The sequence below is a fragment of the Diadema antillarum genome, unplaced genomic scaffold (assembly GCF_040938485.1).
Source record: "Diadema antillarum isolate AM-2024a unplaced genomic scaffold, OU_Dant_1.0 seq00000772_RagTag, whole genome shotgun sequence".
Taxonomy (NCBI): Eukaryota; Metazoa; Echinodermata; class Echinoidea; order Diadematoida; family Diadematidae; genus Diadema; species Diadema antillarum.
In genome coordinates, this window is record NW_027271661.1 from 222,502 (window position 1) to 239,277 (window position 16,776).

General features: G+C 40.0%; 1 protein-coding gene across 1 annotated transcript; it reads left to right on the forward strand.

Annotated features, from left to right (window-relative positions):
- Positions 1–7,609: 7,609 nt before the first annotated feature.
- On the forward strand, positions 7,610–12,925 carry LOC139738886 (uncharacterized). The gene has a single exon (XM_071649516.1). It carries the CDS (start codon positions 7,721–7,723, stop codon positions 9,764–9,766), a length of 2,046 nt encoding a protein of 681 aa, XP_071505617.1. The 5' UTR covers positions 7,610–7,720; the 3' UTR covers positions 9,767–12,925.
- The last annotated feature ends 3,851 nt before the right edge of the window (positions 12,926–16,776 follow it).

Sequence of the window (16,776 nt, forward strand, 5' to 3'; positions counted from 1 at the left end):
CTATAAAATGTGTGGTGAGGATTATTCATACATGTCATGAATGCTATTATCATTCATTATAATTTGAATGACATGTAAGTCTATGCAAAGCAGACTGACCATCAAAACTGACCACAAGTTAGTCGCCAGCCGATCTCTCCGGATCAACTAATGTACTGCCCCGAGCCCTACAACACATTCACCTCATTTGATAATTATCTCTGATCTTAAATGTGACACTTTCAAATACCATTTGGATGGCATTTCTGTCGCACTGTTCGCTTAATTTTATACTCTACTTGACTAGGTTATGGAATGGCCAAATATAGGTTCTCGGACCTACACTTTCACAGTGCTCATCTCAAGCCCAGTAGGAGGCAAACCATGTTGGTGTGGAACTGCGGGTCCATGTCCCTCAAAATGAGGCCCTTCGCTGGATTGGACGGAAGACCCATCTTAGATTCCCCTGTCAGACGAGAAAAGCTTCTCTTCTTCATCATCACCATCTTTTCCCTCTTCTGCTGCTGTCTCATTCGGCGGGGAGTAAAACTGTATATTAAAAGTCACATGTTCACACTCTGCGATATCGCGCCAACGGATCAGCACCAGAGAGGCTCACAGAGGCACTCGCGTGTGTTGTACATGACAGGTGAACTCTTGTTCACGAAGGTGGTACAAAACCATGGTTTATTAACCATGGACAATTTGTATGGAGCGCCAAGTGTCGCATGGCCAATTTCGTTACGCAATCAGTCTTTTCGTCCACGAACTGAACTTCGAAATCGAAATGAACTACGAAATGTTCATTTCGTCGACGAAATGACTGATTTTGTAACGAAATTGGCCGTGCGACACTTGGCTCGAAATGTTCATTTCGTAGACGAAATGACTGATTTCGTAACGAAATAGGCCATGCGACACTTGGCGCTCCATACGAATTGTCCATGGTTTAAAACCATGGTTTCAATTGTACCACCTTCGTGAATTCAGGCCTTAGTGTATATTTTTTTTCTCTCTCTTTTCTTTTTTAAAGGAAGATATTACGCCGTTTTGCAGTAGGCTTATAGATATGTGGATAGAATACCAGCATTGGCAAGGAATAGTTTAGTAGTAGTACACCCGAGTAGTAGTAGTAGTAGTAGTAGTACAAGTAAAATAATAGTAGTAGCAGTAGTAGTAACAGTAGTATAGTGTAGTAGTATAGTAGTAGGCTAGTAGTAGTATAGTAGTCAAGGATAGTAGTAGTGTAGTAGTAGTAGTAGTAGTAGTAGTAGTAGTAGTAGTAGTCGTATAATTATAGTAGTAGTACCATGTCAAATTTTAAGCTTATGGGACCTTGACGATATGGCGTACACCGTACATCATAGTAATACCGCCCGGATTGAAAATGGGCGCATTTATTGCAAAATCACAACTATCCTACGAGTTGTACACGTATGCACTGTTGACCTCAATATTAAAGGGCTGAAAGACCCGATAGCTTGCATATGGATTCATTAGTTGTCTGGACTCGATCGCTAGCTGCTGGATACATTCGAAACCACGAATAGCACCGGTCAGCAAATACACGTGCATTGTCTAGATTCTTTGGCTGTTTGTGTACTTCCAGAGAGATCAGTGATAAAGCTATACAAAATTTGTTGAAGGCATGTCAGTATATTTGTTTTTCTATGGCGGCTAGTTTAAATGTGGCCTATTAATAATTAACAATTTGGAAAAAAAAAGTTGAATGTTGGACATCATCATGCACAAGCATGTGTACTCTTGAAAATTTGAAGCTTCTACGATAATTGCGAGCTAAGATATAGGTAAAATACATTTAGCTTTGACGGCCATGTTGAATTTGAAGATGGCGGCCTATCAAAGTGATCCACACTATCAGAAGAAGATGCATCAGAATGTCTGACATCACAAGCATGCCTTTTGCACCAAATCTGACTGAACTTTTAGAATGCTCCCATTGTGAGATAATGGGTCTAAATACAGTTTGCTATGGCGGCCATTTTGACATTCAAAATGGCGGCTGAAGACGTATTAGTAGTTGAAAAAAAAGAACGGAACCAAAGTTTGTATGTTTGTTGTTGTTTTTTGTAGATTCAGCACCCGGCCCAAATTGAAAAAGTTAGCCCCCCCCAAAAAAAACAAAAAAAAAACAAAACAAAACAAAACAAAACAAAACAAAACAAAACAAAACAAAACAAAAACAAAAACAAAACAACAAAAACCCAAAACAAGGTAATAAATTTGGCCAGAAAATCTCACGGGATTACCTAGTTGCCTCTACTATTACGGTGATTCCCGTCATAGACGACCCGTGTCTGCTTTCCTCACTCCATAGTATCCCAACGCCACCGGGTCTTAAAATAATGCCAAAAGAAGTGCGAAACGATCAAAACTGACGAACTGATACCTCTATCACGTTATGCTATTCAGAACATCTTGAATAATTAAAAATGGTATTTCTTTTCTCCCTGAATTCCCCTTTTTAAGATCTTTTGTCGTACCGAGACCAAGAATCTGCTCAATCATGGATATACAGAGAAGCCCAATATTATTCAAAGCCGTTCAAGCATCATGCTAAATGCAATAAGTATAGAAGGCCTATGTGTTATGATAATTAATAATTTTTCACACGATGGATTCCCTTCGGAGAGTGCGCCCGTCAATAAAAGGGAATTAGTGTACTTCAAAATACACGTTCGTCTCGATGCGGTGAATTCAGTAATTTGGCCAGAAAATGATAGAGAATTCCACTATTAAAATGTATTAAGTTGCTAAAAATGAGAAGTCACATTTAGTCGACTTGTTATCGACACAATGTTAAGAGTAAGGCTATTGCCCCCTGTTTTCTGAATGAGGCAAGTCATACTTGTATGTGCTTTTTCATAAGTACCAGAAGAAACTTTAAGGTCCAGTTTACCTTTGGGAGCAGTGATTTCAAAAATGTTCAAGATATCACATTTGATGCATATGTGTAGGTCTGTTCTATCACAAAACATTCTACCATTTCAAATTTTCACAATAAAGCCTAAAATATAAGGAGATATCAACATTTTTCTCAATAAACCATAATTGTAGATGGTGTAGTCTGGAAGCATTCTTATCATAACTATTGTTCACATTTTGTGTATTAACAGTAATTAACGTCAATTATACACTGTAAAAACATCGGTGTTAGATTTAACACCATGGGTGTTAAATCTAACACCGATCAAACTTCAATAGAGGACCACACCCACAGGTGTTGAAAATGTATTGTGACGGTGTTAAAAAGTGTTCGCCTGGCACTTCGTGGTGTTAATTTGACACTGTGGCTGGTGATATTTTTGACACTGCGCTAGAGTTAATTCAATAATGACACCGCATGGTGTTGATTTGATATTGGTGGTGTTAATTGCAATGGTATAACACCCGTCCAGCTTCAGTAGGGGACCATACCAACTGGTGTTACTGTGGTGTAAATTTGTTTACACATATTTTCAAAAATCAAGTACTTTATCGGAAAATTCTTTATCGTCTTGTTGAAGTTCAAAATTAACAAGAAGTGCAGTAACTAAGAAACTATTCAAAAAACAATTTTAGATTTTGAAATGACACCCGGAGGTGTTAATCTAACACCATGAATGAGCACCGGAGATTTAACACCAGCTCGGTGTTTCATATTTAACACCGGACTTTTTTGCAGTGTACGGATTCAAATTTTTACAGTTGTTGTTTCTGTCCCTAACTCACATTTAAGAAGTATTTTAAAACACTAATGCTGGGTTTTTGTTTCATCTGAAAATGGTAAATTATGCCTTTAAAGTTATACTGAATTCTCTTTATATTTTCTTTATTCTTTACCGTTGCCCTATACTAGGACATCACTAATCCCCTATAGTCTTCTTTACCAGCAGTGACAGTACATGAGAAAAGTTAGGCCTACGTAATTCATAATTTTTAAACGGATTGTGCGAATTTTCATTGATGTGTATAGGCCCATAATATATCTGCTTTCACTGAAATACGAGCATTTTTCGGGTAAATTTCAATTTATGAAACTTCAAACAAGTGAGATATGTCTCGTACACCTTAGCACTCCCAGCTAGGCAGCATCACGTCGGAAATGTTTTGAACGCCGGACACAGAAATACCGCACAATGAATTTTCAAAGAGCGCTAGGCAATGTGGAGTGTTGTTTGGATCGTCTGGAAGTTAAAAAAATGATGTAGCATGTAGCTTTAGAGTTGTAAGATGATTTTTTGTGCAGTTTCATACTCGTGTATATAATGACCGCTATATAGGGGATGGTTAGTAACTGATCAGTGGGAATTAGTGAAAATACTGGGGGATAATTGTTCCAATCCTTGTGGGATTTATTGAAGAGTACATTATATATCCATTGTTTTGTGAAAATTATTTGCTTCAAAATGGTCTCATATTCAAGTAGGCCTAATGTGCAGTTTAATGTTTCCAAGTTAGCATGCCTGTACAGTGACGGGGCGATCGTTAACGGGCCGTTAAAACTGGAAATTTCAAATTTCATGTACAAACTCTATGACAAGTTGTGAGGGGAGGACATGCTCATCCCCTCATAATTTTCACACAACTGTATATAATGCACTCTTTTAAATGAATCCCACAAGGATTGGAGCAATCATCCCCCAACATTCCCACTGACTCCCACTGATCAGTTACTAGCCATCCCCTTTATTGACTGTACATGCATGAAATGCAGACATGTGTGACGGGATATATATTTGCACAAGGGCACATACCAGAATGTGCTGCGAGTGAATAGATCATAGCGTTTCTACTATTTGAAGTGCTTTGTCATGCGAAACACACGCTATATATAGGAATCCCGTCTAGGCCTGCCCAGTGGGGGAGGCATTAGACTGTGTGGGAGTGTTTGTTCTCTTTGATAAATCTATACAAAACTCGGAGTTAACTGTACACTGGGAAGCAGATGAGATTCAAAGTCATAAGTGCGTGAATGAACATACTGCGGTCATGTGCACCTCTCCGCCAGTGTAGAAACTCAAGGCAGTCATTCGTATGCTCTTAACGTACACAAAGGACGCCATTCGTCACAATACACAAATAACGATATGGTCCGAAGCAGAAAAGAGTTGTTGTTTACACTCAAAAGAATAGAGTACAGGTAAAAGACTCATTGCATTAGATTATTGGACCAGAAGAAATCAATACGTGTGATGACTCTGTGATTTATTTTGCGATTTGCTTTCGTGATTATTGAGATGGGCCATCCATGACATTTGAAGTTGTAACTATATTCCAGTGACTTAATCACAATAATGTGCATAAAAGAAAAAAAAAAACACTAAACAAAATGCAATGGCAACAGAGAACATTTCAACGCGCTTGTTTCCATTATGAACTTAAAGACCTTCTCCATATACGAGCAAGATAATACACCCTGGATTGTGAGCATTTAAAAATTCATGTGTGTTTAAATTCTCGAAAGCTATTGTCATTCCTTATTCATTGTATAGTATAACAGTGTATGCATGCTGTTGTAGTCAAATGCGTGGAGTATAATTATAGACCAATTCGGTTTATAACTGGGGAACTTCAAGTAGGCCTAACAAAAGATAATTTATGCCCTGACAGAGCAACACACCTGTGTCATTGCATAACCAATTGAAAGTGCTTCTGATCTCCTTCGGAAGTCCCCCAGTGAATGGCCGCCATAAGTTATTGTGCTCTAAAGTCGGATTTATCTTTATGAGAATTGACTCATTAGAGGAGTGCAATAATGGCCGAGTTGTCACGAGATGTACGGAATCTCCTGGAGAAAGGAGAACAGTGTGTGAGACCTACACAAGATTGATCCACGGGTATTCCTGTGCGTGCAGGAACACGGTAACACGTGACGGAAGCTGTGGCTACATGGTAACACATGTAATAACTTCCGCCAAAGGGGTTACTGTACGTGTTCGTCGGCGTTTCTTGTTTGCCCTTCTGTTTATAGCAATCGATTATTTGTAAATGAGTGAGAAACGTATTTTGATGGAGAAACTTTTCATGATGTGCCCGTCATGGTAAAAGGAATAAGTGACTCAATCGATACTGGTTGTTGCTCCGGATCACATCCAGAAGTAGGCCTATAGGATTGGTATGCGTGCATAGTTCCTTGATCCTTTATAGAGTAATCATTTGAAGCAGCTCTTATACGAAGCTATACTGTGATGAGCTCGAGCACAAGGTGTGTGTCATGAGGGGGTGCCATTCAGTGTATGTAAAACAGTTTCACTATCATACAATAAAATGTGAGTATGTGTGATCTGAGTATGTGAGATGGACTGAGGTTTAGCTGAACTCAAGATTAGAGAGTAGTCATTGATTAGAAATGCGTGACCTCTACTCAAGTTCAGTCGCGAGCACCACAAGAGTCTGTACCCGGCCCACTTCTTTAGCTCGTTCAAAACATTACCAGATTGCATCCTCTATCGAGTAATCAATTCAATTCAATGTTTTATTTCATTTTTCGACAAGAACATATAAACATCACTTCTTTTTTTTGTAACAGAAAATCAGGTGCGTAAAACTATGTAGGATGAAAAGAATATACAATAATATTTGTAGCACCTTGCAATAATTACACATTATCATAAAACACAAGTGATTTGAAGTAAGTTTTACGCATACATAGTTTTACGCACCTGATTTTCTGTTACAAAAAAAAGAAGTGATGTTTATATGTTCTTGTCGAAAAATGAAATAAAACATTGAATTGAATTGAATCAAGAAACCCGATGGCCCAGAAGATCTGAAGACAGATCTAAACAAGCTTATTTCGTGGGCAGATGAGCAGCAACTGATATTCAACGCTTCCTAAGGCCATTTTCTTCGAATCTTTGGTCAGTGACGATGCCCGATTACACAATCGTTATTGTCCAGACATCTGAATGTGCGCAATTACATGCACATAATCAGATGGCGGTGCTGATGGGATCAAAGAAGACCTTCGTTGACAGTCCATGATACATTCAATGGAAAATAATGGAATGAATGCTTTCCCAAGTGTTAATTGATTGACCATTCTGGTTGCTTGGTTTACGCAAGTTAAACATCCTTGTTTAAACGTGATTGATGAATTCCAAATATACGTCGGGCAAGCATATGAATTTTGTTGCTTTGAAAACGAGGGAAGTGCCTAACCAACTGAGAAAACAGAAATGTCATTTGTACCCATGTGCACACGAGCTAACTCCAAATTGGCTTATTTCGAAATTGAATGAGACTTACAAAATTGACCATCATGTACAATCAGCAACGGTAAACATTCGAGAGAGTGGCTTTAGCAACGGCGCCGATTGTTTTTTATCCGGAGCCATGACTACTTTTACTCCCACCAGTACTACGACTCACGCCACCCTTTTGTACCAGTACTCCTGCAGTCAAGACGTTTTTACTTCCCACATCTTTTTTTTTAGATACTACTTCTTTTTATCTACTTCCAATGTTCTTACACACGATGGCTGTTACTAACTACTCTTAATTGTTAAAACAATGATCGTAATCAAGTATTATGAGTATAATATATAGCAAAGTATTCATGTCACTATAATATTATGATACATTATATTAATAATGGCTTGCTTTCTCATATTTTCTTTCAGATTCTCCCATGATACGCTGTGCATGGAATGCATCCTGCTTGCCAGGTTATATGAGCCCCATCTCCTTGTTTTTCTTGCAATGGATTATGGAGTGACGATCTACAGCCAACCAGAGCATGTATTTTCTTCGTCACCAAATACCCGACACATCCGATTGCCGTCAGAGACGCGTCATGGCGGCTGGCGGGATCGAAGACGCCGCGGAGAGAGACGTCGATGTTTTCTTCCCCGAGGAGGCAGATAACATCACCCTCCAGATACGGGATTTCGGTTGCCACCTAATGTGGAGAGAACTAAAGGGGCTTGACAGGCTGGTGCTTTCCAAGTTTAAGGATGTACTCGCCAGTGAAACTTGGAACTACAATGACAGACCCACATACTTCACTGCCGTCCGCAACTTACAGGGTTTCATCGAGTACGAGCTCGGAAACGAAGTACAGGCTGAAGAGTACTTTTTAGAAGTGCTTGGATATGACCATGAGAACATATGTGCCCTTGGTAACGTGGTTCACCTGCTCCAAAAACAGAACAGCTGGAGGGAAGCGCACACATACACGGAGAGATTACGTGCAATTTTCGCGAGGTCGGGAAAGCGTGATGGCAATTACGAAACCTACCCTCATCGCGCTCTTGCGTATGCAGACAAGGCTCACGCGATTCGATACTTCGAACAGGATAAGAGATGCTTTCGCTACATGACATATGTGGAGCGTGCAGCCACCCTAGGCCGCTACTGTCGCAACAGTCCTCAGCGAGCTGAGTGGTTCTTTGATCATGCTCTGGCACTGTATCGCCGGGACGTGCAGATGCTCTACCTCCGGAAAATATCGGACACTGTGTCAGATGTACTTCAAACGAAGATTAAGTCTGGATACATGAAAGCAATCAAGCTGTTCTATGATGTCATTCAAATTAGTTCCAGCTCTGCTTACCTGTCCCTGTCCTGGGTATTCATTGGGATATTGCTCAATCATGACCCCGATAATCGAAGTCTAGAGCGAATATTTCCAGATTCACCGGAACTGGCCACCATGAATGCCGACGACTGCTACATTAAAGGGCTGTCGATTGATGATAAGTATGAAATCACAACTCGAAGAGTAGGAGCTGAATATGTGAAGCTCAAGAGGTATAGGGAAGCGAAGACACTCCTAGACAGTTCCATCTCTAGACTGGGGTCTTGGTTTGCTCATCGATATCGCGGAGTTCTCTATTTGTCCTTGTACGAGGACAATGCGGTGACAGACGAAGAAATTCGCTCGCAGTTCGATGTCACTCCGAGGACGGAACTGCTCAACATGGCCAAGAAAGAGTTTGAAACAGCTCAAGGAGAAAGGATCGTTCACGCCGATTACTCTGACCTCGGTCAAGTCTACTATCTGCTCAAGAATATCCGGCAGGCCAAGGCCAAATTCAAGAAGGCACTTGACAGTGAGCAAGACGACTATTTCGACTTGCTGGAGACCTACCGACGGTGGATTCGTTGCGTCAGTGAGGAAAGTCCGGAGGACGTTGCCATACTGCAGAGGAAGGCAGAAGAGTACCGTCTGAGGTTGGTGGCGACACCTCTGGACACTCATGGAGACAGCTTCAGCGACGACTTTGACCATTACAACAGGGATGCCATCCCAGGCTACGTGCGCCTCCTGAAGGAAGACGACTTTTGGTTAGCTTCGACGACCGGATGTTCTCAACACGTAAATTCAAGACCGCCGCGAATTGAGCCAATCCCTCAGGGTCAGTACAAGTACGACTTCTTTCTATCTTACCACGAAAGAGATCAGATCTGGAGTCTGGCGCTTTTAAACAAGCTCGAGGCTGAGTGTAACTTGCGCGGTTGCATCGAGCAGCGGGACTTCGACGTAGGCGAAGACACAATGGTCACCATTAAAAGGTGCCTCCGGGAGAGCTACCGCTTCATCGTGGTTCTATCACCGCATTTCGTCGACGGCAGAGATGCTCGTAGCATTATGCGCGAGGCAGCACGGGTGGCGTTCCGCAGGGATGGGCGTTATATCCTGCCCATTGAGTTGTCTTTGTGCGAGCACGAGAAGCTGGATATGGACGATATAAACCGAATCGAGTGTAGATATGGACAGATACCTGAGATTCACTGGCAGAATCTCGTTGACTCGGTACGACAGCCTGACCATGGCCAATGAGACTCTCCGATCTGTTTGATTGAATATTACGTTCACTTTTTATGTTTTTCTCTCTCTGTACATGCAACTGTTGATTTCATTGTTAGAGAATTAGAAGTAGAAAGGTATAATGGAACACGATCAATGGAAAATTGTGAGGTGATGACATCATCGGCTCACTCATAAACGTATTCATGTCAATTGTTTAAGAACTGTTTCACAATTATTAGTGGTCGAACTTCCTTACTTTTAATTCGATTTTGATAAAAAAGAAATTCACTGTTTCGCCTGTCATATATTTGACCATTTCTTTTCAGACTGATTTTCAGTTGTTATGGATTTTCCCTTTTAATGTTTACCTTTTCCAGTTACATTCGTGTCAATAAAGGGAAGATCAGTTGTTGAGGATGACATTCCAGCATGCCTCCTCTGCTATAGCGAAATTCCAAATTACGAACTAATACCTCTGTGTATATCTTTTCCATATGCGTTTGATATCACGATGACTGTAGTCGAGTGTATGTCGAATGTTCTACATCTCGACGCTAAAAGAAAAAAAAGCTGTACCTTTGATACACGTTTGTACGTCAATTCCTTCACGACCGTTGACGAAGACTTGAACGTTACATGCTCATTACCCGCTCGTATGTGGTGGGTACTCATGCATAGAAATGGAATAAAATGTTATTTGCAGTTATCTACATTATGTTATTGGTACATGGTCCGCCCGTACAATATGTGAAAAATTTTCAAGCTAACTTATGGCTGCACGAGGACGTACGCTTGTACAGTATCTTTATTTTTCATGCATATTTCTCACAATTCTCGTCAAACTTGTTTTGTGATTTCTTTTTTATTTTCAAATCAAGTGTAACCACATATTTTAAAGAAGAACATTGGGGCTCATGAAAGGGGCTACACTTTACCTTCCTCGCATTTTATGTGAATGTATTACTTGTATTATTGTCTGTTTCCAGACGAAATTGATTAATGTGTTGCCAATCTCGCTTCTCATACTCTCTGAATTCTTTACTATGCTTTAGATTGAGATGAGGGACCAATCCAAAATTAGATTGAAAATCTCATTCTAATAGATTTAGAATTCAGTCTTTTTCCCAATTTAATTCTGGAGATCCCTCACCACAATCTTATACAGTGATATCCAGTCTAAAGAATTCGGAGAGTACAATGTGTATTATACGTCATTAATGAGTTATCCATCCAACTGATATCTTATTTGTAGTGAGTGAATGAGATATTTACGAATTTGAATTCAATTTGGGAACGACGTTTTATCAGAAATGGGTCAAATCTGTTTTGACCATGTTTAATAATGCATCGTTTTGATCGAGCTGTTTTCTCGACACTGAACTTGGCACAAAGGTAAAACATTATAACATTTCATTCATACTGAGATCTTTCACCTTAATTCTAAAAACTGCTATTTAACTTGCTCGTGTACGAAATTATGCATAATTATGTGTGTCGTCAGAAAAAAAAAATCGTATTTGAATGATTATGTATTGTTCCCCTGGATGGGAAGGAAACAAATCTTGGGCACAAATCGGGTGATAAACCAGCAGAGTTAGCCCAACCATACTCAAAGGTTACACAATAATGTACGATGGAAAAGGAATTTGTGGTATATACGCATGGTCCTCAGAGTTGTTAACATGATATTTCACAACAGGTGCAAGGTTATTACATTGCAGTACATCTGTATTTGCACACTCCTCTTCTTTATCTATCGTATACTTCTCTGAAGAGTCGCGATGTTTATTGCCACACATTTATTCACTTGCAAACTTTACGGCAAATGTGGCAAGCTTGTTTCCTCCTCCTCCTATTCCTCTTCTTTCTTTTTTTTTTCTTTCTTTCTTCTTCTTCTTCTTCTTCTTCTTCTTCTGAGACCCCTTTTTCATGTTCATTACTCCTGAAGATTCATAGCATAGGCTGCTTCAGAAGCCTGAAGCCCAGTAAAATCGATCTCGGCAGAGCAATGTTATGTGTTGAAGTTGAAATTTCATAATCATCACTTGTATTTGTTTGATTAGAATATTTGAATAACTGCAAATTTGCAGTCAGCACAGTGTAAAGTATGATTTGAAGAATTAATACATGTTAATTTCACAAAATAAACATGTGCTCTTCAAAACGGGGACATACATTATGTCTGAAATGCGATGAAGCCGCGTGCTTCATGTATACACTACCCGCACTGCGAAGCGTATGATAGTATGATAATCCTTCTCTTATAACGAGTGAGGAATTATTGTTTAGCTCTCTGTTGCTTTTGAGTAGAGGCTGATTTTATCATAAAAATAGGGGCACTGTGGCTTAGTGGATAAGACTCTCGACTTTTATTCGGAGGTCTCGAGTTCGATTCCCTATCCTTGCCTTTACGTCATGGACGAGATGTACACTGTATAATATTTATGAGTACCGGGAAACGCTGTATAGGGTAAAGAAGGGCAGGGCCCTCTGCCAGAGCAGTGGATAAAGAAAGACAGTATTATTTATTATCGATACGCAGTATCATTATGAGCATACACTGTGATGATTTCAAGTTCAGTGCTATTGTTTGTGGTGTCATTGCACTTGGTTCAAGTCAAATATAAAAAGATGCCCCCATGAACGTTCAATATACATGATGAAGAAGAACGATAAAAGTGCCACATTTTCTAACCTCTCTAAAATACAACGATCATAATTTCGCTTCTATGCACAGATTTTATATTGTTATGTCTAGAGTATTCCGACAGGAATAATGAAGCTCGGTTCTACAGAGCAGACGACATTCAACACAGGGCTCAACACAATAGGCGATGCTGTAGGTATAGTAATGGTAATAATAATTGATATGATTTTCTATAGCGCCAAATCCACTCTGTAGAGTGCTCGAGACTAGGCGGGACCACGTCATTTTGTTGGTGCCAGGTAAAAATGTCAGAGGTAAAATTATTGTCAGAGGTAAAAATGTCAGAAATAAAAATGTCAGATTTAAAAATGTCAGACGTAAAAATATCAGAAGTAAAAATGTCAGAGGTAAAAATTTCAGAAGTAAAAATGAGGTAAAAATGTCAGAGGTAAAACATTTTTACTTCTGACATTTTTAGCTCACCTGAGCCAAAGGCTCAAGTGAGCTATTGCGATCGCCCTTCGTCCGGCGTCCGTCGTGCGTCGTGCGTCGTGCATCGTGCGTCGTGCGTCGTGCGTCGTGCGTCGTGCGTCGTGCGTCGTGCGTCGTGCGTCGTCCGTCGTGTGTAAACTTTTTACATTTTCATCTTCTTCTTGAAAACCCCCAGACCGATTTTCATCAAACTTGGCAGGTAGCATCCCTAAGGGGGTTAGAAACTCAATTTGTTAAAATGGGCACCATGCCCCACCCAGGGGGCCCCCAGAGGGCCCAAACCCCCCAAAATTAAGGAATCTGTAAAAATCTTCTTCTCTAGAACCAGAAGTGATAGAGCTAAGTTAATACTATGAGTTGGTACATTGATGACTGTAGTTTCAAGTTTGTTCATGGCAGAATCAGGGGTGCCCCCCTTGGGACCCAGGGGAGGGGTCCTACTGGGGCCTAAATTGTACATTTTCATCTTCTTCTTGAGAACCCCATGACCCATTTTCACCAAACTTTGCAGGTAGCATCCTTAGGGGGTTAGGAACTCACATTGTTAAAATGGGCACCGTGCCCCACCCAGGGGGCCCCCAGGGGGCCCAAACCCCCAAAATGAAGGAATCTTTAAAAATCTTCTCTAGAATCAGAAGTTATAGAGCTAAGATAATACTATGAGTGAATACATTAATGACTGTAGTTTCAAGTTTGTTCATAGTAGATCCAGGGGTGCCCCTCTTGGGGGCGGGGGGGGGGGGAGGTTGGTAAGGTCCAAATAGGGGCCTCAATTGTTCATTTTCATCTTCTTCCTGAAAACTTCTTGATGGATTTTCATCAAACTTGGCAGGTAGCATCCCTAGGGGGTCAGGATCTCAATTTATCAAAATGGGCACCATGCCCCACCCAGAGGGCCCCAGGGGGGCCCAATCCCCCCAAATTAAGGAATCTTTAAAATTTGGGCCCTTATTGTACATTTTCATCTTCTACTTGAGAATGCCTGGTCAAATTTTAGTAGAGCTGTGAATAATTTAGATTAGTGACTGCGTGAAAGGTGAACTTGCGATACTCGGGTGAGCGCTAGACCCGCGGGTCTCTTTTTTTTTTGCCTCTGACATTACCTCTGAAATATTTAGTTATTTACCTCTGATATTCTTACCATTGACATTTTTTTTACGTCTGACATCTGATTACCTCTGACATTTTTACTTCTGACATTTTTACTTCTGACATTTTTACCTCTTACATTATTACACCGAACCATATTGTTGAATTCAACCTGCAAACAACGACTGATTTCATTTTCAGGATTTTGATCATTGTATAGGTGGTATTGTTGAGATAGTACCAACGTCGGTACTGGTACTTAACTTGAAATCACACACTTATTTTATGTCTATAAGTGCCATTCGTATTAATAAAGAGTGAACACTTAACATACTATTCCCGTTTTAACATAGCTAGGAGTTTATGCTTGTATAATGAGTGAATAAAATGGTGGAAGGAATAAAGAAATAATGAACCAAAATATATCCTGTCATCTCTTTATGGATATTAATTGATGGATTTCATGATAATGACATTATTATGATAATTCATGTACAGCGTGTGTATAACATAATTTACGCGCCTTTAGCACCAATAGAGAAGGATGAAGAGAGAGAGAGAGAGGGGGGGGGGAGAGAATAAGTCAGACATACAGTGAGAAAGAGGGAGAGAGGGAGATAGGCGGGAGAGCTGGAAAGAGGAGGGCAAGAACAGAATAGGAAATAATGGCAGTTCAACGGTCATCATTGCCTATAGATTTGAACGTTATAGGAGGAGAGGTCTTGAAAAGCTTTAAACCCTTTTTGTGCCAATACATACCCAGTAGTAATTTGCCAAAGTATTTTATTGGCGTGCGGGAACTCCCCACAATCCAATGGAATTTGTATAGCTTGGGTTTATTATGCAGTGTGAATAACGACAAACTCGCAATCGAGGTATTATAGCAATGCCAAAGTATACAGACCGAATACTCATCTACTACTTCAAAGCGTTCGGAAACCATGTTTAGATCCCCCATTGTGGAAACTCCTCTCTTGTTGATGGAAACTTATTACACTGTATCATTTCGGACCGCCAAATGTGGCAGTACAATGTATTATGCGCTAATTATCTGAAACTGAAACAAAACCCATTTATGAGGATCATGCCTACTATAATTATAGGCCTGCAAACTGCATTAAATGTTCGCAAATTGTTCAAACCAGACAGAACTTTGAACCGTATTGCCCTTGTCTGGGTTTTTACTTCTTCAATGTCATGAACGTTTTCCCCTAATCGATTTTTTTTCTGTGTTTCCCTCCGTTTGTGACTTTAGCAATAAAACCGTCACACGTGCTGTCTTATTTACAATGTATATCCTGTACAAGACCTATACATGCAAAGTATAGTTAAAGCAAGGTAGTGGGCTTGGCTGTTATTGGGTGGACGTGGCTATACACTCGGTGTGTTTGCGTTTACACTGGGGTTCTTTAGGTCAATAATGTCAGTCAGATAAATGTAGGCCGGAATACCAACAGTCATATCATATACGCCGTGCACTCGTCTGTGTCCCCAGCTGTCGTAACACCTTGGAAACAACACCTATAATAGCAGCAGCAGCAGCAGCAGCAGCAGCAGCAGCAGCAACAACAACAACAACAGTAACAACGATGAAACCGATATAATATAATTATGTACATGTACAATAAATAATACCCAATGCACGGGAGATGATCCTCTACCAGAATGTTGCCATGTGCTTGTAAAGAACCAGAAGTCTGTAGGCCCTTTATACACTGTATTTTTATTCAATATTAGTACATTGGGAGGTGGGAAAGAGAGGGAGAGAGAGAGAGAGAGAGAGAGAGAGAGAGAGAGGAGGGGGTGGCATTTATGAAAAGACTACCAATTATGGTCAATGTAGGCCTAATAACATACATGTAGTATAGAACCTAATTAATGTGGACGCAAAAACAATAAGTAAAATCTTGTAAGAAAACTCTCCATTTTTTTTTAAACTTAACTTACGAGTCAACTGAATAAGGAGAGGGGAAGAGAATTCATTTACATCTGGCAAAGAAAGATATATTTGGAACTTGAATGCTACATAATATCGGCGCAGTGACAAGCCACTGGCAATATCTGCAAATTATGACGTGATACCACGTCGTCACCTTAAAATTAGCATAGCATTAATCAATAACTATTGTCCTTTCCTTTGTTTTACTTGCATTTCATAGTGAAAATATTAGAGATTCCGAGAAAAAAAAATCACCACCCAACAAACAACAACAACTGCTACAACAGAGTACTCGCCTGTTTATACTAGAGACCGAAATGCTTATTTCATTCATGTTACAAGGACTTTTTTTTCCTGTTCAATGTAGATACACAAGACATTGGCAGAATAGGAAAGAAATAAAATGAGAAGAAAATGAAATCTCTCTATGATGAACCTGTCCTTCTGCTTAAGGAGAGAGGAAAGAGTTCCTTATGTCCCCCCCCCCACTAATTTGCACAAAATAAATAAATCACTATTTCTTTTTTACTAATAATAAATTAAAATAATAAAGGTTATGCTAGGGTTCGATCTATGTCTCAAAAGGAAGTCTTCCCGTAAATGGCATAACCTTTATTTAGTTTATTACTAGTAAAAAAAAATAGTAATTTAGTGTGTGTGTGTGGGGGGGGGGGGACATAAGGAACTCTTTTCAGGAGAGATAATCCTTGTTTATGATTCTCCAGCACTAATAAACTTATTGTTTACAAAACTAATTCGGACACCAACAAGGCCCAAGGCCGCCCGGCGGTGCAAGACCTATGCACTGCATGCATGCAGCAGCCGTGCATAGACAGACGCCATCTATTGGTCACAACATTATAACAATTTACT